Raw genomic sequence first — 25998 nt, 5'->3', positions numbered from 1 at the left:
CCTCGCGTCACTTCACTGCAGGGGAATGAATCTTCAAGCTGAACTCCCGAATAACTTTCGGGGCTCACTTCAGTTTTGTCTCTCTTCTTTAGCGATCTTTTTTCTTCCACACTGATCTTGACCTCTTTCTGTTCTGTCCTGTTCTGTCGTGCATGATGCAAAGAGCGCTGACGGAAAAAGGAATGCAAGCTGTGTACAAGAAAAAGGGAGTTAAGGTCCGCTGTGTTTTCTCCCTCATGTGTTACAGTTCCTGAGGATCTGTCCCTGGAGGAGAGGGATGAGCTGTCCAACATCAGACGCAGGAAGAGAGAGCTGCTCGATGATATTGAGGTCTGTGACTGGGCTTGTGATGTTTTGTGTATTTACAGTATGTTAAATATATTTCATGTATTTTTTTATATATATAGACCATTTCATTGTGAAACTGGGAAATCTAAAATATTTAGGCAGTACATCATATAATTTAAGTATAATCTGACCTTTTAATTCTCTTTGACTGTCTAGACTGCAGGACTGTACTGTAGCTCTATTTGCATGCTGCAAGTCATGCAAATTGACCCGCAGTTTATCTTTGCAGACGCAATTTGCTCCAATAAAGGCAAATCATTTCCCACAGCGCACAGTTTCCACTGCGTACAGTCTGCCACCATAAAGCTCCTCTGAGCTTTATCACAATTTTCATTTAAAGAAAAAACACCAACTGTGGCCTCACTCTTTTCTCCCAGAGGTTGAAGTTCGAGATAGCGGAGGTCATGACGGAGATCGAGCAGCTGACGTGTGTTGGAGAGAGGTGAGTCACTGAAGTCAAGAAGCGTTTTCTTGCCATCTATTGCATCGATGTAGTCTGATTGATTTGAAGTCAGAAATGTTTCTCTACGTGATAGTCTGACGGCTGTTTCAGAGTCGTCTACACACTGGCAGCTATGAATGTGTTGTGGGTCTATAACAGTTAAAGATGCTTCGTGAAAACATTTTATCATCTTAGTCCGGTACTTTCAGTGGTGTTTGGGGTAAGAATGTAGGGTCACCTAATTAGGTTTTGAATGGAACTTTTGTGTGTTGCAGTAAAACATGCCAGAGAAACAAACAGATCGCCATGGGTCGGAAGAAATTCAACATGGATCCGAAGAAGGTACCCTTTCTGCGTTGCTTTTCATTTTTCCGTCCTGTTCCAGCCTCGTGTTTTCATCATAAACTATCACAGCCTCCAGTGTCTCTGTGGCCTCGAAATGAAATGAATCCAGTCTGAGCAACGAAACTCTGGCCTCGATTGAGATGAACAGCCATCCTGTATTCTCCTCTCTCTCTCTCTCTCTCTCCAGGGAATCCAGTTCCTGCTGGAGAACGACCTTCTACAGCACACTCCTGAGGACATCGCCCAGTTCCTCTACAAAGGCGAGGGTCTCAACAAGACTGTCATCGGAGACTACTTAGGGGAACGGTAAGACGGAGAATCAGTCAGGCCGAGGCAGGAAGCCCCACTAACATGAGATTTATACCCCCTCTGTGATTAGGAGAAGGGAATTACGGGCTGGATTAATTGATTAAAAAGGGAGAACATGATTGCACCCCCTTCACCCCTCCACATGAATCTCTGAGGCCGTGCGGGTGTCTTGTCGTAGTCCACCCATGTGAACTTCTAACTGGTGATAAAAGGGCCGTGCAGCTCCTCAGATCTCTGGCCAGGCTGCTAGATAATGAAGACGAAGGGACGTCCTGCAGCTGTAACACAGTGACTGTCCCAGATAGCCTAAAGACCGGTGAGATGGATGGTGTTATCTGAAGGTGAGATTGGATAGTTAAGAAAACTATACGAGGCACAATATACACTGCCTCAACCAATGAGCCCAACAACGGACATGATTTCTTCTGCTGCAACCACTGTTGGATTTTAAATGAACTCAGTATGTTGGTCGGATCTTTGGCTGTACAGTATTTTTTTTTTTAAAAGGGTCTCGATCAGAATAGATCCTCCAATCCCATCCACTACAGCAGACAGCTGAGCGGTTGTAGTCAGACAGTAGCCGAAACAATGGGGCACGCACATGCACACTGAATGAGGCTTGAATGAAGGTTGGGGTGGGGGGTACTCTGGGGACTCGTTGGCAACGGGCTTTATTCACTGAGGATCATTAAAGAGGCAACCTTTCCAGTGGAAATCACACTAAACACAGGCTCGCGGTTTATACTCTGTAATTAGCACTAATTAAGCTTGTGCAAGGAGCAGGAACCTATCGTTACATGTGGAGCAGAGAGGGAGATGGGCGGGGGGGGGGGGCTCAGTGGGCAATTGGTTCTGACAGTTTTTGTTTTGCAGCCCGTTTTATTGTTCCTATGTAATTATACTTTGTTTGTCACATGCAATACACTCACTGTTATATATATATATATATATATAAATCACCCTTACAAATGGCATGCCTCATCCGTGTTTCTTCATAACAACTTTACCTATAGCAATAACCTGTCTAATCCACATAGAGCAGAGTTTGTTTTATTAGGCTGCAGACAACAGTATAGGCTTCAATATACTCATAGACACTCAGTGGAGAAGGAAAAACAATTCTTCCTCCAAATAACCTCAGATTGTTATTGCAAATGCAAGGATTTTTTTTTTGTTTGTTTCTTGTAAGCCAGCACTCTCTGTACCCTTCTCATCGTTTCCACTGCGTCTTCGGCCAGAAATCACAAAACTTACTGGAAATCTGGTTTCATTTTGAAACAATACAAAGAAGATACAGGATCATGGGCCTTGATGTACAACAAACATGATCAGAGAAGCGAGGACCTCAGCCTGAGGGCGGGTGTTGATTCTTCCCTCCGAAACCCCTCTGATGGCCAAACAAACCTCTGAGAAAACAAGAACCTCTGTAGGTTTGGTTTAAGCTGTTCTTCATCAGTCAAGCCTCCCGTTTCCTCCCCTGTGGGGTGGAGAAACAGTCAGCACTGGCCAGCTGTTTAAATTGCTTCCAGATCCGCTCAGCGTATGAGTATGAGTAAGGCCACAAACATGACAGGAATGCTGAGAAAAAAGGAATTCAGGTTGAGAGATGCTTTCATGGAGGAAATATGTTTTTCCTCCACCCTGTGTTCTTGGTTCACATTGTGTTTGTGGTTATCCTGGATCATTTTCATTTTCTTTGGGGAAAAATATGGCTAGACATAGAACAATACTGGAAAAAAATACCTTCTCCCCCTTCTTTCTCTCCACCAGAGATGACTTCAACATCAAGGTGCTGCAGGCCTTTGTGGAGCTGCATGAGTTCGCAGACCTCAACCTCGTACAAGCACTACGGTCAGCGGAGTGACTAACCCAAATTTCATATTTAAAACAGTGACATCATGTGCACCCTGACTCCATGTGTCATCACAACCCCCCCCCCCCCCTTCTTCTTCTGTATTGTAGGCAGTTCTTGTGGAGTTTCCGTTTGCCAGGTGAAGCCCAGAAGATCGACCGAATGATGGAGGCATTTGCCTCCCGTTACTGTCAGTGCAACCCCGGAGTCTTCCAGTCAACAGGTCAGACACACAGCAAGTTACTGTAGTGTTAACCTTTTTCAAAGTTTCAATCATCGTTTGTATAAAAAGTTTTCAGTGCAAGTCTGAAAGCAGCTGTAGTTAACATTTCAATCAAAATGAAATAAGATGGATCAAATAAGTTACTGTACAGTGCAAGAAACTAATAAAAATCCTCAAATGATTTGACTTAATGAAAAGCAGCGGCAAACAGAAAAGATGCGATTTGAAGAAGTGAAAGTTGTTGGTACACATTGCTGGTTGGGAGCTGGGTCTGAGCCATCGTCTATATTCATATGAGCAATGTGTGTCAGCGCACTGACAAACAGTCCAGCCTGATATGCCAGCAGGAATTCTGCCCGAGGGTCTTTAATAGGATAGCACTGAGTGATGGCCTGTTTTTTAATGCATTCCAATCATTAAACCATAAGAGTTACTGTAACTAAGGTTCAGTGGGGATTAACCAGATTACAGTTTCCAGTTCACGGCATTAGTCCAGAGTAAACAACCACCAACAAACACGGGACGTCCATTATTCAGGAAACCTCAACCTGACTAAGTGATCTATGTCTCGTGTTAAACAAATTCTACAACTACAACAGTCAGTAAATTATTAAAAGAGGTTTAGAGCAACCTATCGCGTGCACAACGTTTTCAGGCTGCGTGACGTGTGCTCCTGTAAGGCTAAGGGGTTGCCTACTCCAAATTTCCGTGAGCTTCAGGTAATCGATTCCTCAAGGTAAGGGGCTGAGAAAATGTGGATGCTATTAAATAATGTAAAGATGTATTGTGGTTATGCTACATACAGTGCTATTATTTTTGCTTATTATAGAAATATTAGATTCAATATGTTTAGCACGAAAGTCTTCATATTTGACTGAGTTTGGCCTTGTCACTGTTTCCACACAGTTAGTACAAGTTTCTTCGAACTCCAGTAGATCAGAATCAGACTGTTTTAAGAATAAAGCGTGCCTCCTTTCTTCAGTTGTCCCACAAACCCTTGTGCACAATCGGGACATAGGCAGGCATGTGTGTGTGTGTGTGTGTGTGTGTGTGTGTGTGTGTGTGTGTGTGTGTGTTTTTGTGTGTGTGTCAGTTGGTGTGGGTGCGGAGCTGAACACCAACACAGGACCATGTGTGTGGCAGTAACCGCGCTGTGAGCCTATAAAAAACATCAAATAATGGTGGATCTTTAATTACAAGGGTCATGAACAATCCGTTTCCCCTCAGTGCTTCATTGTGATCATTAATTCTTGAAAACACTGACATTCCTCTCGCAGAAACCAGCACCTCTTGTCCCACAGTAGACTCTCTTTTTTTAAAGTTAAAGAATGTGTGTCAGGAATAAGCAGCGCTCGGCAGCCAGAACCTAAGTGTGTCAGTGTGAGGAGACAGACAGAGTGGAATGAATGATTCATTTACAGGCAGTCACTGGCCCGTGTGAGTCTGAACATTAACACACAGTAGAGAGACTACAGCCCTGCACCCCCACCCCTCTCACACAAGCACACACACACACACACACACACACACACACACACGCACACACACACACACACACACACACACACACACACACACACACACACACACACACATACACACTCAGACAATTTTTCAAATGCAGGACAAATTGCGAAATTACAATTTTTTCAAAATGGCCTTCAAGATGAACTAATTAAACAGAGAGAATAAACTACAGAAATATGACCTAGAAGCAATATAGAAAGTGGTTATATGTTTAAAAAGTATTAGAAATGCAAAAGGTGATACACAGAGAATATACTGATGCCATTCTGTTACACCTACACCTGAAAATGTTACACCACTCATGCAAAAAGGCAATTCTACTTCCATGTTTAATGGACAAAACAAATGCTCACCATAAGAAATGCAAAATAAAAAGGAAGATCATGCAAACTGGACTGCACTTATCTGATATGAATTTTCATATGTACACATGGAAGAATAGGGCATGTCTTTATTCAAGAATACAGTGACCGACTAACTGGGAATGTAATGACCGTAGGTTTGGTAGATACACGCAAATAGAATATAGATCTACAGACATGTTTCGGTACAAGTCGTTTATCGATACCAGGTGTAAACGGGGTCTCTGTGGCAGAACAGACCCTTTTGTAACCCAATTCATTTCCCTACCTGTTGCTCTCAGATACCTGCTACGTGTTGTCGTTTGCTATCATCATGCTGAACACCAGCCTCCATAACCCAAACGTCAGAGACAAGCCCCCCGTGGAGCGCTTTATCTCCATGAACAGAGGCATCAACGAAGGAGGAGATCTGCCAGAAGAACTTCTCAGGGTGAGGATTTGCCTGTAACGAGTGTGTGTGTGTGTGTGTGTGTGTGCGTGTGTGTGTGTGTGTGTGTGGTGACTGATCTCCGTGACCATTCTGTTACACCTACTCCATACGAATGAGGGCTTTTCCTTCACTGTACCCTCATTTGATTAATGGCTTCCCTCCCCTGTCTGTAGAACCTTTACGACAGCATCAAAAATGAGCCCTTCAAGATCCCAGAGGATGATGGCAATGATCTGACGCACACATTCTTCAACCCCGACAGGGAGGGCTGGCTCCTAAAGCTCGGTACGTGCATTCGGAGTCATAAAAAGCAACCTCGATTATGTTGATTTAAGTCAGGCGGGCCTCCACGTCAGTTGGATTGGCAGTGTCCTTCATTTCCCTGGTGGAGTGTGTTGGGCTTGGGTTGTTTTTTCCCGTGACTTCTGTATGATGAGCTTGAAGGTGGCCATGTTGGAGGTCGACCGGGCAACAACAAGTTGCTATGTTTGTGTTCAACACAATTTTTCAATTTCAGTAGATTTAAACATTAAGTCCCCGTTTGACCCAGTTCGATATAATTTTACGGACAGGAAATGATACCAAGTATATGCTGAGAGATATCATGAGCTGATGCGTACACCAATTACAGCTACAAAAACTTGACATTTAACTTTTAAAAAGCCAAGGATCAAGGGCCCTGTTGCACCGGCCTTTTACATCAGCGTAATTTTAAATGAAAAATAATTTCATTTCAATTTGATCCATTTCAAGAGATATAAACAGTGACTGCCATAATATAGTCACTGGCACATACGCTGCTTTCTACTGCTTACTAACCCTGTTTCCTGGCATGTTCGTGACGCTGAATGTGACCCCCCCCCCCCAAAAAAAAACAACTCCTGATAGACCAACGGGCTGATTATCTAGCCAGCAAGTCATGCGATGAATCCATACGCTGTGCTAAGAAAAGGAAAATCAATATTAAAACATCTCACCAGAAAGCACCAGACTTGTAAAGTTAATAGAAACATAAAATAGTACTACTAAAGAGAATTCTTTGTCAGCTCATGATCTCTGTCCATGCAGACCAATTGTTGCCCCGTGAACTGTCCACCTTCCTTCATCTCATGATCTCTGCTCTTGTTTTCTCACATTGCTTCTCTATGGTCTTGCTCCCTTTTGTGATTTCTCCCTCTGTCACTCTCTCTCTCTCTCTCTCTCTCTGCGTCTCTCTGTCGTGGTGATTTTGGTGCTTGTCTTTTTCAAATCTTTCTGTGTTCTTTTTGTTTCCCTTTTGCACTCCCTCTCTAACCTTTTACCCTTTCAATCTGTGCTTTATTCTTTCACTCTGTGCTGTGATGGCTGTTCCTTCTTAAATCTCTGTATTAGGAGGTAGGTACACTCCTTCCTCCTCTGTCCCACCTGGTTCATCACAGAGTGCTGTCATACTGGCATTGGCTGCCATTATCCCTTTTACCGCACCAGGCACCTGAACATGCTAGCCTCCTCATGATCTAATTGGCTTGTTATATCAGAGCTGTTGACGGGCAAATCAATTAATGAGGTGAGGGGTTATCTCATTCATAGGCAAGGTGAGTTGGGGGTCAGTGATCTCTCTCATTCTGCATGAGGACAGGCTGCATTCCTCTTTTGGCTCGAGGAGGCCGGGTGACGCTCAGGGCTCGTCTCAGTTGGTACACCAGACGCAGAACACCAGTTCATCACAAGAAGAAACAGCCTTTGTGCTACTTGTTACATGTCCTTTATTATACTTCATTTCTTCACAAAACATACCATATATGTTAGAGCCATGCACAAAAAAGCTAAAGGCTTTTTGCAGATGAAGTGGAAAGCATCATGTAATGGGACGTAACAATAACAAGTGATCAGGTGGATTTTAGACAAGTCTAGATTTAAATCACTTATTTGGAACCAAACATTTACATGAGCATTAAACTCACTATCTGAAGTGCAGTAAACCTCCAGTAGTCTTTGGAGAGCTGCTTATGGGTCTGCTTTCCCCTTCAAGTTCCATTTTGGACAAGATAACTGATTCAAATTAGACTTGATTAAAGGACTAGTGCACCCTATTTGCTTTATACTGAGCGTTAGTTGAGAAGATCAACTTTAAAAATAATTATATGGGAACAAATCTCATAGCATTAGCAAGTCGACCAAAGGACTAAATCGCATCCATGTGATGTAGGATATTGCTCTGACGAAAGTGATTCTTTTTCTCCCTTGTAGATTCTGTGAAACAAGTTCCCAGGGGTCAGCTGAACAGGTGACCTCATGCTTTGTACCATTAGAGACTGCCCAGCGCGTCACACAGTCTCCTGCCCAGCCTAGCTATCTGCCAGAACATGCAGTCATCATGCTCGAGCTTTGGTGAATGGTCTGCTTGAACCTGCGCTGTGGGAATGCGTACTAACTGCTGCGTGACTGGTCATGCAGTGAAATAAAGGAGACCGTGGCCCCTTTCTCCATTTGGGCCTCCATACCTCCCACTGCTTCACGGATCCCTCTCTCTTTCTGTTTTGCTCTCTATCGATGCACTTGCCAGACCATTCCGGATTCAGGTTTTCCCATTAGGCGAATTCAACATAAATCTTCAGCTCCATCAGAGGAGCCCCCCACTTTATGATGGGCAGATTTTCAGTATGACATACAGCTGCATTGCTCTCATAACCCCCACACCATCCATCATCATCCAGCATGAGAATAAAATTCTGTCATTCAGATTTCAGAGAGCCTACTAACTGTGGACGGGTCACACAGACATTGAGCACTCTGTTGGTCACTTGTCAGAATTAAGAGCCATGGTTGTATTCTGAGACAAAGGAAAGCAACAAAGACAGATCTACATACCCTCTCCTGTCCACCAAAACAAAGTAAATTCTATAAATGTACCATTTAATAAACATTTATATTAGATACATGGCTAGTCAGTGTAAAATAATCTAACTGCTATTGCTGTGAAGACCTAACGGGCATATTTGTTTATTCAACAAATACATTTTTGACTAAATTTTGACTGATGGAAAAGATTTGTATTGGGTTCAATAATACTAAGTGTAAAAATAGGCAGATGTGAGACTTTATACTCCCTCGCACTCCCAATTTGGAATGATCCCATATTTATTTGCCCTCCCTCCTTAAACAAAAAAACCTGAATGATAAATCTGCATTCGAAACGTGCAAACGTGGAACATCCTGTGGTAGAAATGCATAATAAATGGCAGAATGGAAATGAAACATATGGCTGAGGGGGATAAAGAGATCTCCAGACCGCCTTATGGTTGACTGTGGCAGAATAAAACACATATATTGAACTTACCAAGGAAGAGTAGACAATATTTGACATGCTCATTTCAGTTTAGTGGGTGAAATGCACAGGTTGCATCTTAAAGTAAACATCTCTCATAAATAATATACTGTAGATGTTGGATTTTACTCGAGATAGCAGCATAGAAAGAAAATCTGGGTCAGGTGAACATTACATATTGATTACACCAGTAACAGCTGCGTTCTGCTCCTTCTGTAAAGTCAGCAAACATGTTATTATGGTTCACATAATGCAGATTGTACGCTGACATCAGCCACACTATGTTTTTTTTGATTACATAGGTAAATTGCTCATTGTATCACCGATGGTGTAATAAACAGAACATCCAATAATCCCAGTAATCCACTTTTGGATTGGAGTCAGGCAGATGGAGAGTTTTTGTTTCTTATAAGAAAATCTCTTCAGACCAACACATTCAGATGGTTCATTTTGTATTAATTGGTTTTCAGACAGCCTTTGATTTGAACAGCCACTTCAGAACCCGAACCTTCTGTGTGTAACAGTATTGATTCATTTAATTTTTCTGCCTCTGTTTTCAATTTAATAAACATAAATCCTGCCACTCTCACTGGCCAACATAATTGATTGCACTCCTGCTTTAGTTGTCACACACTCTGTATGTGGTGTGTACAATGTCTGGCATTTCTCCTGGAAGGTAACGCTGGGTTCAACTGTTTTCCCAAGCCCCCCACCCCACCCCCAGCTTGCCCGCAGGCATCGAACTCTGGGGTCTGGGAGCTGTTAGTGGATGGAGTATCCAGCCTCGGACTGAGCCCAAATAATGCAGACAGATGATGATCAGAACCAGATGTGGCACGTGGTCTCCTGCCGGATTAGCCTTTACGGTGCACCAACATTGACACCTCTTCAGTTTGAAATCAAATGTTGTGTGTATTCTCTCCCCAGGGGGCCGGGTGAAGACGTGGAAGAGACGGTGGTTCATTCTGACTGACAACTGCCTCTACTACTTTGAATACACAACAGTAAGTATAGGCAGATGTGTGTTTATGTGTGTCTATGCACACGGCAGCTCTTTTTGAAACTTGGTTCCTCTGTTGTTTAAACTTCTAATATTGATAGTTGTATTGTAGTACATAAATTTAGCGATACTACTTAAAACATAAAAACACTTGTAATCAATGTCTCTCTCTCTCTCAAACACTCACACACACACACGCGCACACACACACACACACACACACACACACACACACACACACACACACACACACACACACACACACACACACACACACACACGTACAGATAGACAAAGACAAAGCCAGAGGTCTTTGCCTTCCAGCTCTGCTCTTGTTGCCCCTTTTGACTTAAATAAACCTCACTCCAGCAATTAACATGAGGCATCATGGGAAACATCTGCAAAGTCTATGGCACACATCTGGCTCCCGCTGTGCTGCAAACCAAGTGCCTCCCTCAACCTGCTGTGAGGATCAGCCCCACGGTTCACCCCTGCAACCCTGCATCCCAAATTCTGAGAACACACTCCCCCCACCCCCTCACCACACGCACGCACACACACACACACACACACACACACACACACACACACACACACACACACACACAAATGCACCAGTTCCTTAGCACACACACATAGATGCTGCCGTGGTGCACACACTCAAAAAAGGCACGCACACCAGCCAGCTGTGAGCGGCCGTCTACAAGCATTTCCTCCCCCTGCTGTGCCCCCTCATTAGTAGGGAGATGACAAGCAGGACATGGGGCTGTTCCTCAAGGTCTCCCTACCAACACACACACACACACACACACACACACTTCACATCTGGCCCCATAAACACAATAGCAGTCGCTGGAGGATGGAGAGTGTAGGGTTACGTCTCCCTCGGGTGCTGTCCCCTACATGACCAGGATGAATAAAAACCTCCAGTGTGCCTTAATCACCACCTTGATCTTTTTTGGTGTGAAACTTTTAATGCTGTCAGGGTCAATGTAATGTAAAGATAAGTGTTATAATATTTAGGTTTTCTTCTGTGCTATATGAAGCATCAAAAAAGGTCTATCTTTAAGAGGAAATTGTAGCTCTTTTGAATTTTTGAATTTGAAATTTGAAAAGTGAAGTCAGCCTCCTCCGACCACATATAGAAAATAGGGGATGATAGGAATTTACACCAGCATTAGAATGGATGATCAGATTGCTGTAGTATAGCGCTTGACCACAGGAAAGTACAGGAGCAAATGCAACCAAAACACAAGCGTAATTGCAATTGTGTTGGCAATCAATACACAAAAACTATGTGGGCAGAAATAATAATAATATGTAAATAACAATAGCCAGTAAACACTTAAAGCAACCATCTCCTCAGTCCTCAGCTAGGGGCGTTATTCAAGACGGAAGTTATTCATGTGTCGCTGTGCCCTCATTGCACACTAATACTGTCCTGGTCTTCATGTAAGATGGTGGTAAAGGTGTTGATGCTGAGTTCTGTCTTTGTGCGTGTGTCTCCAGGATAAAGAGCCTCGTGGGATTATTCCTCTGGAGAACCTCAGTATCAGAGAGGTGGACGAGCCCAGGAAACCTGTAAGGAGCAACTCCTGTCGCTGTTTACTCCACTTAAATCCATTATCATCTCTTACAAATTCACAGACTAAAAAAAATATTAAATGTACAACTTGTATTCTCTCGGAGATGTTGAGTTGCCTCTTGATCTCTTCCCAGAACTGCTTTGAGCTCTACAACCCCAACCACAAAGGTCAGGTGATCAAGGCCTGCAAGACGGAGGCGGACGGGCGAGTCGTCGAGGGCAACCACGTTGTGTACAGGATATCGGCCCCCACGCCAGAGGAGAAGGAGGAGTGGATCAAATCCATCAAGTAAGAGGCGGCACGCTGGTGTGGATCCATTTACACTGAGAGGGCACTTAGCCAACACCCGGCTGCTCCCATGTGGGACATTCTCATGTCTGACCTTGACTGTGAGAAACCATCACACGTACACATAGAGCACACGAATATGCAGCCCAGCGCTCGCGCTCGCACACACACACACACACACACTAGCAACTCAATGTGACTCTGTTTCTCACACTTCTGCACAGATAACACTCGGAGTTGAGTTCTGCTCTGCTGGATAAGCTCACTTCCCTTTGATTAGCACTTACGAAAGAAAATAAAACACACACACACACACACACCTACTCAGGCACTATGCCTTGTTGCGCTCTCAGAAGTGTTCTGGCAGGCCTTACACACGGTTTGACGTATCCAAATGCTGCCTTGTTAACCACTGAGGAGAGCGGAGTTGCTGCAGTAAATTGGACCCAGCAGGTAATTGATCAGCCCGCTGGTTATCATCCACTCTGCTGCAGCTTCACCGGCAAATATGATCAATATCAGAGCAAAAAGTAGCGCATTACACAGTCCTCCCATGCTCTAATGATGTTAAAAAAACACTTAGCATTGACAGATGTGTATCCATTAAAGTGATGGGTCTTTCAGCCGAGTTATCCTAATCTTGGCTGCTTCATGAACAGTTAAAGAGATCGGAAAGAGGAGAGACGTGATCGCGTTTCCCAGCGCGGGAGACTTTCGGAGCTGGGTATCCTTCACATGACATGTTGCGTGTGTGACGGGTTTCACACTCCTGTTTGCAGGCCTCGGAGAGCTTTTAGTGGAGAAGCACAAGTGTGAGCCCGCGGCGCTTCCTCTTAGCGTTTCAGTCCAGCTGCACACCACAATGATAGAGATCGCAGATTGAACTCAGCGAGACAGAGCTGTGCTGCCTCAGCCACACTCTCACTTGACTCAGCTGCGGCGTGGCGGCGGCGGCAGACTGTCCTGTGGTCAGCAGATTCACACACACCTGACTCATCTGCAAGGGTGGAAATTGCTCTCGTGGTGACTTTTTTGTGCACACAGCTCCGGCCACCTCAGCATGTCCACTGTTCTGCTGCTGGGAAGGCTGCGGATTACTCAGCGTCATTCCCATCTTCAGTGTGTAGCACTGCCAACTAGCTGGTGAAAACTGCAAAGCATTTTGCATCTGAGAGCTCCATAGTTTTCTCTAGTACATATTGGACCTAATATTCATTGGTTGGTCAGACACACAAGTCAAAGTGAATGCAACTGTTGCCCAATATCAAGTTTAGCCTTTCAACTTAAAGGTTGTTATTAGGCCAGTGTGTCTGTTGCTTGTTTCCTTTTTACAACGAAAAAAATAATAATAAGGGTAATGAATCACAGCATTGAAAGGAAAATCCACCCTAAAATTCTGGTTTGCTGTTTGAGAGCAGCTATGGATGATTTGCTTTGATCCACAATTTTTTCTTTACCATTTTCACATTTTGTAGTTTAAAGGCCCGTGATGATCAGAAATTCTCATTGACAAGCACAGGGTCCTGTTTGCAGTCTCCCTTAAATATGCAGTGAAACTAACAACAACAAGTCATAGCTACATGGAGATAATGGAAACCCAATCCAGTGAATCAATAGTGGCAGCAGCCCATCACACTCATCAAGCGTTGTTGTGTTTTCCTCTCTAGATTTTGACGGACGTCTCTCTCTTTTTGAGACAAGCCTCAAATGAGGTTAATCGATGAAACCTTTAATGCGTTGCTGGAAGCCTTCTGTTGTTAGGTGTGTGTGGGGTTTTTTGTTCTGTGGATAACAAAATATGTTGAGATATTTATAGCACAGCAAGTGGAGTTTGAGGGAAGAACAGGAGTCAGAGGTGTAACAAACTGGTGTGGATCACAAAGTAAATGTCTTTCTAAAAACTCATCAGAATGCAGCGCAGGCACAAGACTAGACGTGATATGGTTTTTGGTAACATCCACTGCTTGATAGACACGAAACAGATTATGGTCAGGTTAGTACCCTGACAAATTACTTTATTCCCATTTCAGAATATTCCCACAACACTGTAAACATCACACACCGATCATTTGTTACTGTATCAAGCATGATCATTTTTTTTGACAAATCAGTCCTATTAACACTAATCTTCAAATCAGTAGGAGAATAAGGAGTGTGTGTCAGATTGAAGGTGGTGGACATTGGTGAAATCATAAAAAAATGGCTGACATGCTCCTGCCTGCCTTTTTCCACAGAGCGAGCATCAGCAGGGATCCTTTCTACGACATGCTGGCCACCAGGAAGCGGAGGATAGCAAATAAAAAATGATGACCACCCATCCTCATCCACCTCCGCGTCACCCACCGTCTCTGGGAGCAGCACAGTCCAAAGACGCAGGCGGGAGTTTCGTTTGGACTGAAGATTGTCTGCACCTGTAGTGAATGTGAAGACTTGAACCTCTGATGTGAAACGGAGTGCAAGGAACGGCAGAATCATTACCAAGCCGGATGTTGATCGACAACAGGAAGGAGGACTACAGCTTAGTGGCAGAACTGTAGACTGTACATAAAAACAGGAACAGCCATGACTGGAATCATAGGACATTTTGATGTAACGTGGCTGTGGCAATATCGCCCCCTGCTGGACACAGAAGAAATTAAATCTACTGCACTACAAATGTGGTCATGTGGCATCCCTTCCATCCCGACCGCCTTGCGTTGGTTTGTTGTCAACTCTCCGCTCCCTGCAGGACTCCAGATGCCAGTCAACATTATAATCTCACATATTCCCATCCTTCAACAAGTTGCCGACAACACCAACTACAGGAAGCCTCAACTTTTTTTTTAAATCAGCTGGTCTGATTGTCAGCCCTCAAGTGAGGGCAAACTCGCAGATTCATCCAAGAAAATGAAAGCCAAGCTCAAAATTCTTTTCACATTTACAGTGCTCCACCTTATTTTCCTCTTTGAAAACACAGAAGCTAACAGTTTGGGGAATAGTACCAAACATATTCAGCCTTTGACGTGGCCACTGTTTAATAAGGCTACAGCGCATCATATATATATATTAGTTCTGTACTGTAATGTATTGACGATTCACCTTCGTGTTCATTTCTTTTGTATTTATTTGCTTATTGTTTAACAAAAGAGGCAGCCCCAGACTTACATTATGCATGTATAATATATAATGTACATACCGTTTGGTTTATTTCCGTTTGTTCTTTGTTGTGTTTATGTAGCATGTAAATCATAATGGCCATAGCCTATACCCGTTCACATTTGAGTTTGACATAACAGTTTACAATGAGAGGGAGGGACCTTGTGCAGAGCAGTGAAGCCTCCTCACACTGAGTTATTACTGAGGATCAGATATTGTGATGTTATATGAAAGAAAAACAACTTTGCTGAGAGCGTAGGACATGAGCAGGTTCAAAACTGGAAACCCAAGGTTGATCCGACCAACCCAAAGCCAGAACTTTCCTTATCAGGTGCAGATTTTAAGTTTCAACATGGTATGATGCGGGGTGAACTGCTCCTGAACACTTTGATGAAGACTTTGAATAAAAAAAAAAAAGGACATGCTGATCAGCCAACAGTTTTTTGTGTGAATTCAGTAAAGGAGAGCTCGACTCACCAGACGCAGCCGGTCTTTGGTTATTTTCAAACATGAGGGTTTGAACCTAACGGCTTAAAAAAGTGTGTATTTTGCAAAACCTGAATAAGGAGTGCCGTGAGTTTCAGTCCTCCCCTTCTGTGTCCTCAACCGTTTGCCCTACGAGAGCGTGAATACAATCAGTCCATTCTGTGTAATACAAAGGCAGACAGGAGCGCTTACAAAAATCCCTGGCAACTCATCTCGATCAGCGTTTCCCATTAATTTTCAATGCAGCTTGTAAACAACTTCAAAGACCAATAACAGATTACAATTGCAGACATAAACAAATGTATTTTTAAGGCTTTAACCTTATACAATGTATAAATTCTGACATGCTAAACAAAAAAATAAAAGGTATAACAGCAGTTTTTTAACATCTGTCTAAAGTTGAAAAACATAAAACAAACAAAAAATAAGAAAACCATAATCAGACTTTAGTCTAAAGAATATGGTCAAAATTAACACTTGTTTTTCTAAAAACAAAGCAAAACATCTACTGCTAATCCTGATACAGGATTTTTTTTACACTTAAAATAACTGATAGTACAGTTTAAAATTAAATTCACAGTATTTTTGACGCTATAAGACACAAACTGTATTTTTCATTAAAAAGCAAACACAAATGGTCCACATCTATGATAAATTCTTGATGCTTTTCTTTTTGAACATTAAAAAAAAAGGATAAAGGATGTGTGAGAGGAGAGCGAGCCATGACCTAGAGAAAAATGTCTTGTGAAAAAGTTTTAAAAATTACAGAGTGTGAATCTTAGGCTTCAGAGTGAATCTTAGGCTTCAGAGCAAAATGGAAACAAACAAAAAAAGGTTAAGTTGGGAAATGTTCTCAAGTCTGTCCAGGGTTAAAGTGGAGGTATCAGTCGGCTGAGCCTCGTTTCCACAACTGCACTCCTTTAGTCTGTCTGCAAGTCAAAACTCATTTGCAGCTCTGTAGATATAGTGACATCTTAAAACTTGCAGTCAACACGATGCCTTGCAGTTCGCCTCTTAGGCAGTTTCCCTTTCGTCTCATTCTTATTTGAAGCAGGTGGATGTCTGCAATGGAGTTTTCATGTCCTGAGTTCCACTGAGCAGCAGTTGAGATGTTTAAGCTCCAGGCTTTGTTTGTGTTCATACAAGTATATATTAATATTTCTCGTCATAAATGTTCAACAAGGTGAAAAGTTTTCATTTACCCATAGTTAAGAGAATAACAGCAAATGAATCAACGGCTTAAAAAAAGATCTCTGGACATTTTAAAACACCTTTTTTTGTAAGTAAAAATACAATATTCCCAATGAAGAAGCACCATGTCAAAAAGGTTGTTGATGTCAAGTCTCTGCTGTGGTTAAAAACGAAGTCCACGTGTCTGAAACGAGAAAGAATAGGCATTTGAACAATTTGTCTGCAGAGCACTTGGTGCCTCCTGTTTATTAGCGCTGACTGCACTGCAGCATCCTGTGATGATCATTAAAAAGGACGCCCACTCACAGAGTCAGTGTTTCAGGCCACTGGAGAATCCGTGGGAGTCGCCATTGGTTCGGCTGTAACCGTTTCCTGCACAACAAGACAAATTCGTTAAATGGACAGGCTCCACAGCAGCTCTTTGATTTGAATGGGAAAAACCTGCAATACCTGTGTATCCGTTGAGATGGTGGTGAGCTGCGCCGTTGGTGGATGAAATGTGCTGGGAGTGGGGTAGATGGTCACTGCTGGGATGAGCGTCGTCTGTGCGCCGGCTTTTTTTTTCAGGTGGAAACCCGTTGGTGTCATAGTAGCGTCGCTTTCGGCTTTCCCTCTCCTCGCTGCTTCTGTTCTTGTGGCTCTGAGTGGCTCCTGGGCTGTGCTGCCTGGCCTCACTGCCCCGCCGCCTCTGGTCTTTCTTCCTCTTCTTTTTGATTTCAGAGGCTCTGTCGGAATCCACGTCAGAACTTCTACGGGAAGAAAGAAAACACTTCATGGTTTGTCTTAATCCACAATTTAAATGCACAGCTAACTGAGACATCAGGCTTTGTCATCAGCTAAAGACAAATAATGTGGGGAATATCAAATAAAACAAGCGAACATCTTCAAATGTTTGTTTTCTTCACTAAAACTTCAAAACCCGAAAATAAAACATTTACCCTTACATAATAAAGAAAAGCTGAAAACTGAATGATTCGCATTTTTCACTATTATTGATGGAAAAAAATCAATATTATATTGATATAATATATAATATTGATTATCAATCATCTCACTCACCCGCTCTCTCTGTGTCTGTCTTTATCCTTTGACTTCTTCTTTTTCTTGCTCTTCTTGTGTTTTTTAGAGTGACGGGCCTCAGAACTGTCGTCTCGCTCCTTGCTCAGATGATCATCAGTCCGCTTGTGATTTTGAGCTGATCTGGAGTCAGAGGGTGGAGCCCGAGAGGGCGAGCCTTTAGACTTTGTGGATCTATGTGGCCCTGTGGGAGACAAGGAGGTCTCTTCAGTCTCCTCTTTTGAAGGGTAAGGGTTCCTCTCCCTGCCATTGCTCTTGTCCTTTGTTCCCCGTGATTCTCGACTCTCCTGCCGCCCCCTCGAGCTGCCGTGGGACTTGTGTCCCCTCCGCTCACAGTCCCAGTTCTCTCTGGATTTATGGTGGTAGTGGTGGTAATTGTGGTAGTGGTGGTAATGGTGAGAGCACCTGTCGTGATCGCGCTCTCTGGGGTGGACGGTCCGCTCAGATCGACGCTCAGATTCCCAGTCCCTGTGGTGTCGATCGTGGAGAGGCAAATGATCCCTGTATGAGCGATGGTGGTAGCGGTAGTCCCGTCTGTGCCGATGCCGATCACTGTCACTTTCTCGCTCCCGACTCCTGTCCCTGTAGTGTCTCTCTCGGTCTCTGCTCCCGTCAGAGTGCAGCCTGTCTCTGTCCATGTCCACATCTTGGGAATATCGTCTTTCGCTGCCTCTAGAACTTGGCTTGGACTGGTACTGCTCCTTAGCATCTGTACGCCCTTCAGTCCCTGCTGATGGTCCGTTTTTCTGTGGTAGATCATTGGTTTCATCCCCACTCATGCTTATCTTCTGTGGAGCAGCAGACGCACCACCGGAGCTCTGGGAGCAGACTGGCGAGGTGGATAAGGCAGCAGTGTTGCCATGATGTGCCGAAGAGGCAGCAGATTCTCCAGATGCGACCGAATGGGTCTTTGTAGCAGTAGCTGAAGGTGGAATGCTAACAGTGGAGGGGGCTTTTTGCTGAGGCAGGGGTTCAGACAGAGTTTTAGCCCTTTTGTGAGGATTGGAGAGGTGCTGGCTTTCACTTGCAGCTGGATGGATGCTATGGGAAGAACTCGTCTGGAATGCCTCTTTGCTGGAAACACAAAAAAGAGGAGCACAAAAAAAATGCTTTATACCAAACTTCTAGGATGAGGTGTTTGATGAAAATAAACATTTTCAATGCAACAAACTAGGCTTTTTTTTCAAAGCTATAATTAAGCCTTTCACTACTCCAAAGAGATTTTTCGCCCATCAACTTTTTGTCCTGCTCGAGGTTGGGATGCTACCTCACCTTGTTTGACTATGGTCAGCATCAACTCCATTAGCAGCAACGATAGCAACCGGGGACAAACCTCCATGATTACTGCCAGGGATCTGAAGGGAAAATAAACATAACATTATTGTTATTAATTTAAAACTTCTGTTTATGCAAACATAAACATATTATAGAGATAGAAACAACACAAAGTGTCTAATTTACCTTGTCAGTGGTGTTGTGTCCATTGACTTTGTGTTGTCCATAATGGTGTCCATTTTGGCCTGATTTGGAGATGCCATTGGTCGATCCATTTAATCCGTTACCATTATGGTGCACTCCCGACTCTCTGCTTGTGGCTTGAGGAGATTTGTCAAAGATACCTCCTGTTCGGTTACTTCCATTGAGGTGAGACTTGCCTAAACAGCCGTTATCCAGGGCGCTGCAGTTCTCCTGGTCCGACTCCTCTGAAGACTCTTGGCCGTACGGCACCAGGAATGACGCTACATTACCTCCAGAGTGGTGATCCCCATTACTGCAAGACATGCCATTAACGTGGTGAAGCTGACGTGGAACAAACCGAACTGCTGAGGTAGACTGTGAGGAGGATGAAGAGCTGGAGGAGGAGGAGCTGCTGCTGCTGCTGCTGCTGCTGCTGCTGCTGCTGCTGCTGGCAGAGGACGGCTGGCTGTAAGAGGACAGGGAGGAGGAAGAGGAGGAGGATGGGCGGTTCTGTTTGCTTTGTCCAATGAAGAATGAAAGCTTCTGGCGTTTGTCGTGGTCTGGGATCATTTTGGGCCGGCTGATTGAGTGGGAGACGGAGGAGGAAGAGGCCAGGCCATGGCTTGATTTTCCCACAACACTGCTGCTGGTGCTGGGCTTGGAGCTTGTAGGATAGTCCCTCAGAGATCCATTCCCATTGACATGGAGAGTGCTCTGAATAGGGAAAAAGGACACAAGACCAGGTTTTGAGTGTCTATGCAAAAACACTCTGTCTAGATACTTAAATTTATAACATTAAATAATGAGTAGTTGATGTAAGCATATCTGCAGTACCTTGGTCATGTGTGGGGGCAGCTGGGGACCCATGAAGCCAATATTGTTGTGGTGGACGGTGGTGTTCATGCGTGGGATCACCACCGGACGTGGAGACGACTGACCAGGGATTCCTGGGTTATGGCTCAAGTGACTGTAGTCGCCTGCTTTTTTCATATCACTGGACCTGACGATACAAAAGAAGGAACAATAGCAATGGGAAACCAAGGTTAATTTTAATCATTGACCATTTTAAACTATTTTCTAAACAACAAAAACAAATAGTGGGGGAAATGTCCACTGGTGTGTATATTTAACTGTATGTTAACTTACTCCTGGAATATTAGAAAGCATATTCTCAGTAAGATAAGTATTGTAATTTTAATTGTACTTTAAATGAGTAACATATTAAAAGTTACTTTGATTACATTTCTGTTCAATTGTATTTTCACTTAAAAACTATTATGGTTTACTCACTTGATGTAGAAGAGAACATAGGCCTGCTGGTTGAGAACAGACCTGATGTCACTGACAGACACAGAGGAGTCGTTCATCTGATACCACTGACCATTGCTCGCCTGTGAAACACAACAGAAGTCATGAAAGGTTTAACACAACAGATTAATCCCCGTTCTCCAACTTCCATTACAAATGTTTATTTTTTCTCAGTTTCTGAAAATATATATATTTTTTAAAATCAATAGAAGTTTAGATATCTTGACTACTGAGTACAAAAGTCATCAAATATAAATGTGTCGTCAGACATGACAAAGGAATAATATTTAATTTCCCAGGTTTTTATATGCACTAAAAAGTAGTACAAACCTCTCTCTCTTTTTTTAGTCTTTTTTTAGTTGAGGCCTCAGTCTATTTATGCCATTGTGGGAACTCTGCATTCAACTCTGCTACAGTGAGTTGTTGTTGGAGTGTCTTAGAGATAAATGTGTGCATGTACACTTGGCACCTGCAGTGTCCTGAGAGAGTAGAACAGTGACCCGTAGCATTGCCAGTACCTTAATGTAGCAGAAGTAGTGTCCAGCATGGCAGCTGAATCCAGAGTGGACCAGCAAAGCATACAGCCCGTAGACCAGGGGTTCTCCTTGGGACTGAGACATAAAAGGCTGCAGGTCCAGGAACTCTGGATATTTCACATCCTATTGGCCAGAGAACAACACAATAATATTAAACCACCATCAAATTTTATTTTTCTAAATACTGGCACTGCTTTAAATTGGAGGTGAGCCATCTATGAATATAGAATGGCTCTGAATTTGTTATGAGGTACCTTTGTAAGTTTGCCTCCGCTGAAGTTTGCAAAGCGTTTGAGTGACAGTGTTAGCACGTTAGAACTGCGGTGGATGGTAAATCTCTTTGAGGCGGTGACCATTTTTTTGCACCTAAACGGGACAAATATTCAGTGGTTAGTTGACATATGAACATATAAATCAAAAAATTTAAAAGAAATCTAATAAAATACTTGTCATCTTTACTACATTGCTTTTAATTGTCTGACAACTTACTTGGTGCATTTGTAGGCGTTTTCTCCATCCAGCTGCTCTGGTTTGACAAACTGCTCTAGAGCCTTGGAGATGCTGGGAGCCGTCTGCATGAAGAGAAAAATATATTTTGAGGTCTCGAAAAAGTCCTAGACAAAATCCAAATGAATGCAATTGTTACACGTTTGCAGTAAAAGGGAGACATTTCAGACGCCAGAGTGATTTTGTTTAATTACCTTAATTTCCAGGGTAATATCTAGAAAGGGGTCAAATGTATCTGAGACTGCTTTGCAGTTTAAGCATTTCACTGAAAAAGAAAAATCCATGTCATTAGTTTGGAAACATAAACATGAAATTAATGAGAAGAAACAAACCAACACTAATCTTTTACCTCTGGACCTTAGGTACCCGCCAAATACTTGATGGATGAAAGAAGTTGCCTGTGTTTGCCTGTCGAATCTGCGAGAGAGAGGAAAGTTATGTGGATAAAAACAAAATAATTATTAATGCTAAATTGGTAAAGAGAAAATTCACAGTATTTTCCACTGACAAGTTACAAAATATTAGAGCCCCAAAGAGGAGTGAGAAAGGGGAGGAATTAGAGCAGGAGTAATTAGTTGAGAGGCCACCTGTTAGTAGAGAATAAGAATTGACTTGATACTTGACATTCTTCAAATTAATTTTTAAGGGTCTCCTGAGAACCACAATGGTCAGCAGTGTATCTATTAAACATGCCCTGCCCTTAACTTTAAGTTAAAAATACATGGGGGCGTCATACTTTGCAATGGCTCTGCACTGATTTCAAACATTTCAGCAGTAAAAATAAATACTTCAGTGAATCTACAGTTTTTATACAGGTTTTATCCTAGATGGACAACAGATATGTTCAGTGGACTGACAGAATATCTAGCTTAAAATGTCCTTCTAATGTCATGTGCCTGATTTAACCCCATGACCTGTAGATCTATTAGGAAAAATAGGACAAAATAGGAAATATTTTGTCAACCTTTCCAAGTAAACATGATGGTGTCTCATCCATTTCATACAAAGCTTTGGCTGAAACTTACTTGGTTCCAGGTATGCAGGACTTTTGCATAGCATCCACGGTGTACCGCAGGAATTCATGGGCATCCTCTTGGCTTCCATAGCGGAAGTGCTTTGCTATCCCTGTGCGTGGGAAAAACACCAAGCAAGAAGATAACTGAGCTTGGTAAATACCATCAATGATTTTTAGAAAAGATTTGTAACTCCAAACTTGCACAAGACAGTTTCCCTCCAAAATGAAGAGGTAAACAGCCATATAGCGCCTCCTGTCATTCAGTTGAGGTAAATGTGTTGTATAAGGGCACAACTTCAGTGGTCTAGCTTTACAGACTATCACTTACTTTTAAGCTCATTGAGCACACCAATGGGCTTAATGACATTCCCAGAGTTGGCAAAAACCTGAATGATATGGTTTTGCATGGTGCACATCATACAGAAGCCCGGCTCGTGACCTGTGGCAGGGAGACATGGACAAAAACACTGAGGAGTAAGGCATTATTCAGACTAGCAAGCAGCTCAATGGACACTGCCAAAGTGAACAGGGCTGAAGTGACACATATTGTATGACTGTCCAATTACACAATAACTTTAATGCAAAGACACACCATGAAATAATTAACATGCTCACATGTTTTAGAGTGCTCCCTTGTCAGCATGTAGTTGGCAAACGGAGGGGTGTAGCTGAGACACTGCAGGGCCGAGTTGAGGAAGCATGTGTTCCCCATGTTTTGAAGGCCTGCTCCAATGCGGTGAACCTGGGTCCACTTCAGGTTGAGGCGCTCTGGAGGGAAGAGGACCTTCTGGGGCAGGTCAATGCCGTCACCACTGCTCATCACTGGGCATACAGAGGCAACATCATTACTTATATATTAGATGTAATGATATGTGTATGTATAGAGAGCTTACATTGCTTATGTAAGTATATCCTGACACGTGGTAAAGGGACCTTACAGTCATAGCTATTACTCTAATGAATTAGATAATGTGATTCTGGCAAATGAACAACACTGTAAAACAAGCTGAGGGAGAAAAGAGAAAGTAAAGAGTTTCTCTTTCATTTCCACTAAACAAGTCAACAACACTGTGTCACTAGCTCAAATGATTGATCTACTCCTGCTTCGCAACTGGCTTGGTAATGTAACTGGATGGATGAATGGTAGATGGAAGTAGAAATAAAACACCCACAAAACCAGTTATGTCACACTCACAGGAACAGTAGCCAACAGTTTAGCTTCAGTATAGGGCAATTTTGCATTACTTGTGTATGATATTTCCAGAAAATATGTATGTCAGTTAAATCTTCACAACCAATTCAGCAAAGGAAATAGAAATTAGCAACATGGTCTTATTTTTTAAAAACAACTTAATTATCTGAATTTTCAATATTTTGTTCCCCATTTAACAAAGTGTGCATTAGCATGTCTAATTCGGTCTGCTAAAAAAAAGACTAATAAATTGCTTCCTCCTACCTTGTTCTTTGGGCCGGTCCACAGAGGAGGGAGTGCTGTTGTAAACAGCAGCTCCAGGTGTGGGGCCCAGGCAGCCTCCTGGAGCCTTCAGCCTCTGAGAGTCACCGGTCATGGTGGGGCCCACCGCCCAGCTGCTGGAACAGCTGCTGTCCATACCCACGTCTCCACTGGCGAAGGGGGAATGCTTGCACCCGACTGACTCGTGGTCAGACTTTTCTGAAGATCTGTCAACTATGGTCATTGTTCATTGCTGTGTGAGAGGCAGAAACACAGGAGCACACAACGTTAGGAGCTGCAGGAAATACAGATGCATTCAAGGGTTTATAGTTATATCATTTATGTTGTTGCTTCAGATGGAGAGACACCTGTGTGGTTTGTCCTGACACAACTAATATGTATTGATTTAAATATGATGTTTATAACGTAAACCGTTTCTTAACGTGTTGGACTGTTCTGTATGAGTGGAATATTCACATTGTGCACGATTTCACTCTGAGAGATCATACAAACCTTTGATTACTTACAATTGAATTCCATTTAAATTACAAGCACTAAATGCCACAGTGAAAATATTGAACATGCAAAACAGCTACACAGGCATAAGTCCAGGCTTCCGCAAGCCGCGTCCTTCCGATCGCCACAAGATCCCTAGTTATCAACATCAAAGCACAAACAAATCAATACTGGAATTGGCGATTGTTGTTTTGCAGTTGGACTTTAACTGACGGATCGCACTTGTCAAACGTACCTATACAATGAAGGGGTTAACAGTAGCGCCTGGGGATCGTAGTAAAACATCGTAGTTACTTTTATCTCGGACACAGCAGTTCGTGAATTACGTTAACTTCGCCTACAGAACAAACGCCAGAACTCACTGTCAATGCATTCATCGACAGCTCATGGGCTGGCGACAGTTGCAAAGTGGACGTTCATGGTTTTCAAAAACCCCGACCGAGTAAATTTCCTGGTAGGAAGCATGTTTGAAAGAGCAGCTGTTCCCTCCCACCTGCTCCGGCAGACTGGCGCACATTGGCTAGCAGGACACAGCTAGGCCTGTATCACGCAGCACCGCTTAACTGCCCTACAACACACACACACGCTTCGTTGTCCCCGGTGGGGGACGGGGAGCCACTAAAGGGCTCGCCTTTCCCGAACGGAGACCGGAACCGATTGGCCGTTAACACGCGAGCGAACTCGCGAAGCAGCCGACACCATGGAAACGGCGAACGTATCGTTTAAGCTACGCGGCTAGCAGTACGCACGGCGGCGCTCGTGCGGTAACGTTGATGCTAACGCTGCTAGCCGATGCTGCACGATGGCGGCACTCCATGTCGGAGAGCAACACGGCGGCTTCCTATCAATGTTTAAGCGCTGTTTGTTGCTTCCACTTCGACAACTTATAGTTTTGAAGTGTAAGGCCTGTGTAACGGGACGTCTAGCTGGCTGAGAAAGGAGGGGCTCGGCACCGGCGGTTGTGTGTGTGTGCTCGTTGCGCTTCTCTCTCCCGACATGACATAGGACCGGCGTAATGCTACTACAACAAATCTCTGCGGCTCAGGCCCACCAAAATATAACGTCTGCAAAGCTCAATTCTCACTCGACCGCAAAAGCAACAACACACTCACCTGGAATCTGTTACAAATCCGTTAATAGTGGCCGTAAATCCATTCCTTATTTCAAGCGGGTGTCCGGCGGTGAACAATGACGTAGCTAATTGCCCCACGGGTACATCCGGGTACCTGCGATGAAACGAGGTCCGTGATTGGCTCATTCCGCCGCTTCTCTGCGAGAAACGTGTTTCGGGAAGATC

General features: G+C 43.4%; 2 protein-coding genes across 5 annotated transcripts in view; one reads left to right on the top strand and one right to left on the bottom strand.

Moving 5' to 3' along the window:
• LOC118288136 (cytohesin-3-like) overlaps positions 1–15590 on the top strand; it is a 27097-nt gene extending 11507 nt beyond the window's left edge. Inside the window, exons 2-13 of the mRNA XM_035613969.2 lie at positions 248–330; positions 726–790; positions 1066–1132; positions 1323–1441; positions 3215–3295; positions 3407–3519; positions 5690–5838; positions 6012–6123; positions 10073–10149; positions 11655–11726; positions 11865–12019; positions 14254–15590. Coding sequence (XP_035469862.2) covers positions 248–330; positions 726–790; positions 1066–1132; positions 1323–1441; positions 3215–3295; positions 3407–3519; positions 5690–5838; positions 6012–6123; positions 10073–10149; positions 11655–11726; positions 11865–12019; positions 14254–14326 — 1166 coding nt within the window. The 3' untranslated portion in view covers positions 14327–15590. The remainder of the gene's footprint in view (positions 1–247; positions 331–725; positions 791–1065; positions 1133–1322; positions 1442–3214; positions 3296–3406; positions 3520–5689; positions 5839–6011; positions 6124–10072; positions 10150–11654; positions 11727–11864; positions 12020–14253) is intronic.
• Positions 15105–25998, bottom strand: usp42 (ubiquitin specific peptidase 42). 4 transcript variants are annotated; one of them, XM_035613950.2, is made up of 19 exons: positions 24937–25188; positions 24713–24836; positions 24189–24438; positions 23348–23554; positions 23061–23171; positions 22743–22842; positions 22067–22134; positions 21912–21982; positions 21700–21782; positions 21465–21576; positions 21193–21333; positions 20657–20757; positions 20201–20366; positions 19370–20080; positions 19181–19263; positions 17891–18982; positions 17282–17580; positions 17138–17203; positions 15105–17015 (listed from the first exon to the last, which is right to left on the bottom strand). In XM_035613950.2, exons 3-18 carry the CDS (start codon positions 24427–24429, stop codon positions 17142–17144), a joined length of 3648 nt encoding a protein of 1215 aa, XP_035469843.2. In that variant the 5' UTR covers positions 24430–24438; positions 24713–24836; positions 24937–25188; the 3' UTR covers positions 15105–17015; positions 17138–17141. The 4 variants fall into 4 exon arrangements, with proteins under 4 accessions (XP_035469843.2, XP_035469842.2, XP_035469844.2 ...); XM_035613949.2 differs by lacking the exons at positions 24713–24836; positions 24937–25188 and adding an exon at positions 25814–25998; XM_035613951.2 differs by lacking the exons at positions 24713–24836; positions 24937–25188 and adding an exon at positions 25195–25781.

This window comes from Scophthalmus maximus, chromosome 16, assembly GCF_022379125.1.
Source record: "Scophthalmus maximus strain ysfricsl-2021 chromosome 16, ASM2237912v1, whole genome shotgun sequence".
In the NCBI taxonomy this organism is placed as follows: domain Eukaryota; kingdom Metazoa; phylum Chordata; class Actinopteri; order Pleuronectiformes; family Scophthalmidae; genus Scophthalmus; species Scophthalmus maximus.
Note: the sequence above shows the minus strand (reverse complement) of the source record. Positions and strands in the feature narration are given on the sequence as shown.

Coding starts and splice junctions, on each gene's coding strand:
- usp42 (XM_035613949.2), bottom strand. CDS start 24,429: ATGACCATAGTTGACAGATCTTCAGAAAAGTCTGACCACGAGTCAGTC. Junction 21,983..22,066: donor CGGGTACCTAAGGTCCAGAG/GTAAAAGATTAG, acceptor TTTCTTTTTCAG/TGAAATGCTTAAACTGCAAA. Junction 17,204..17,281: donor CCATCTCAACGGATACACAG/GTATTGCAGGTT, acceptor CTTGTTGTGCAG/GAAACGGTTACAGCCGAACC.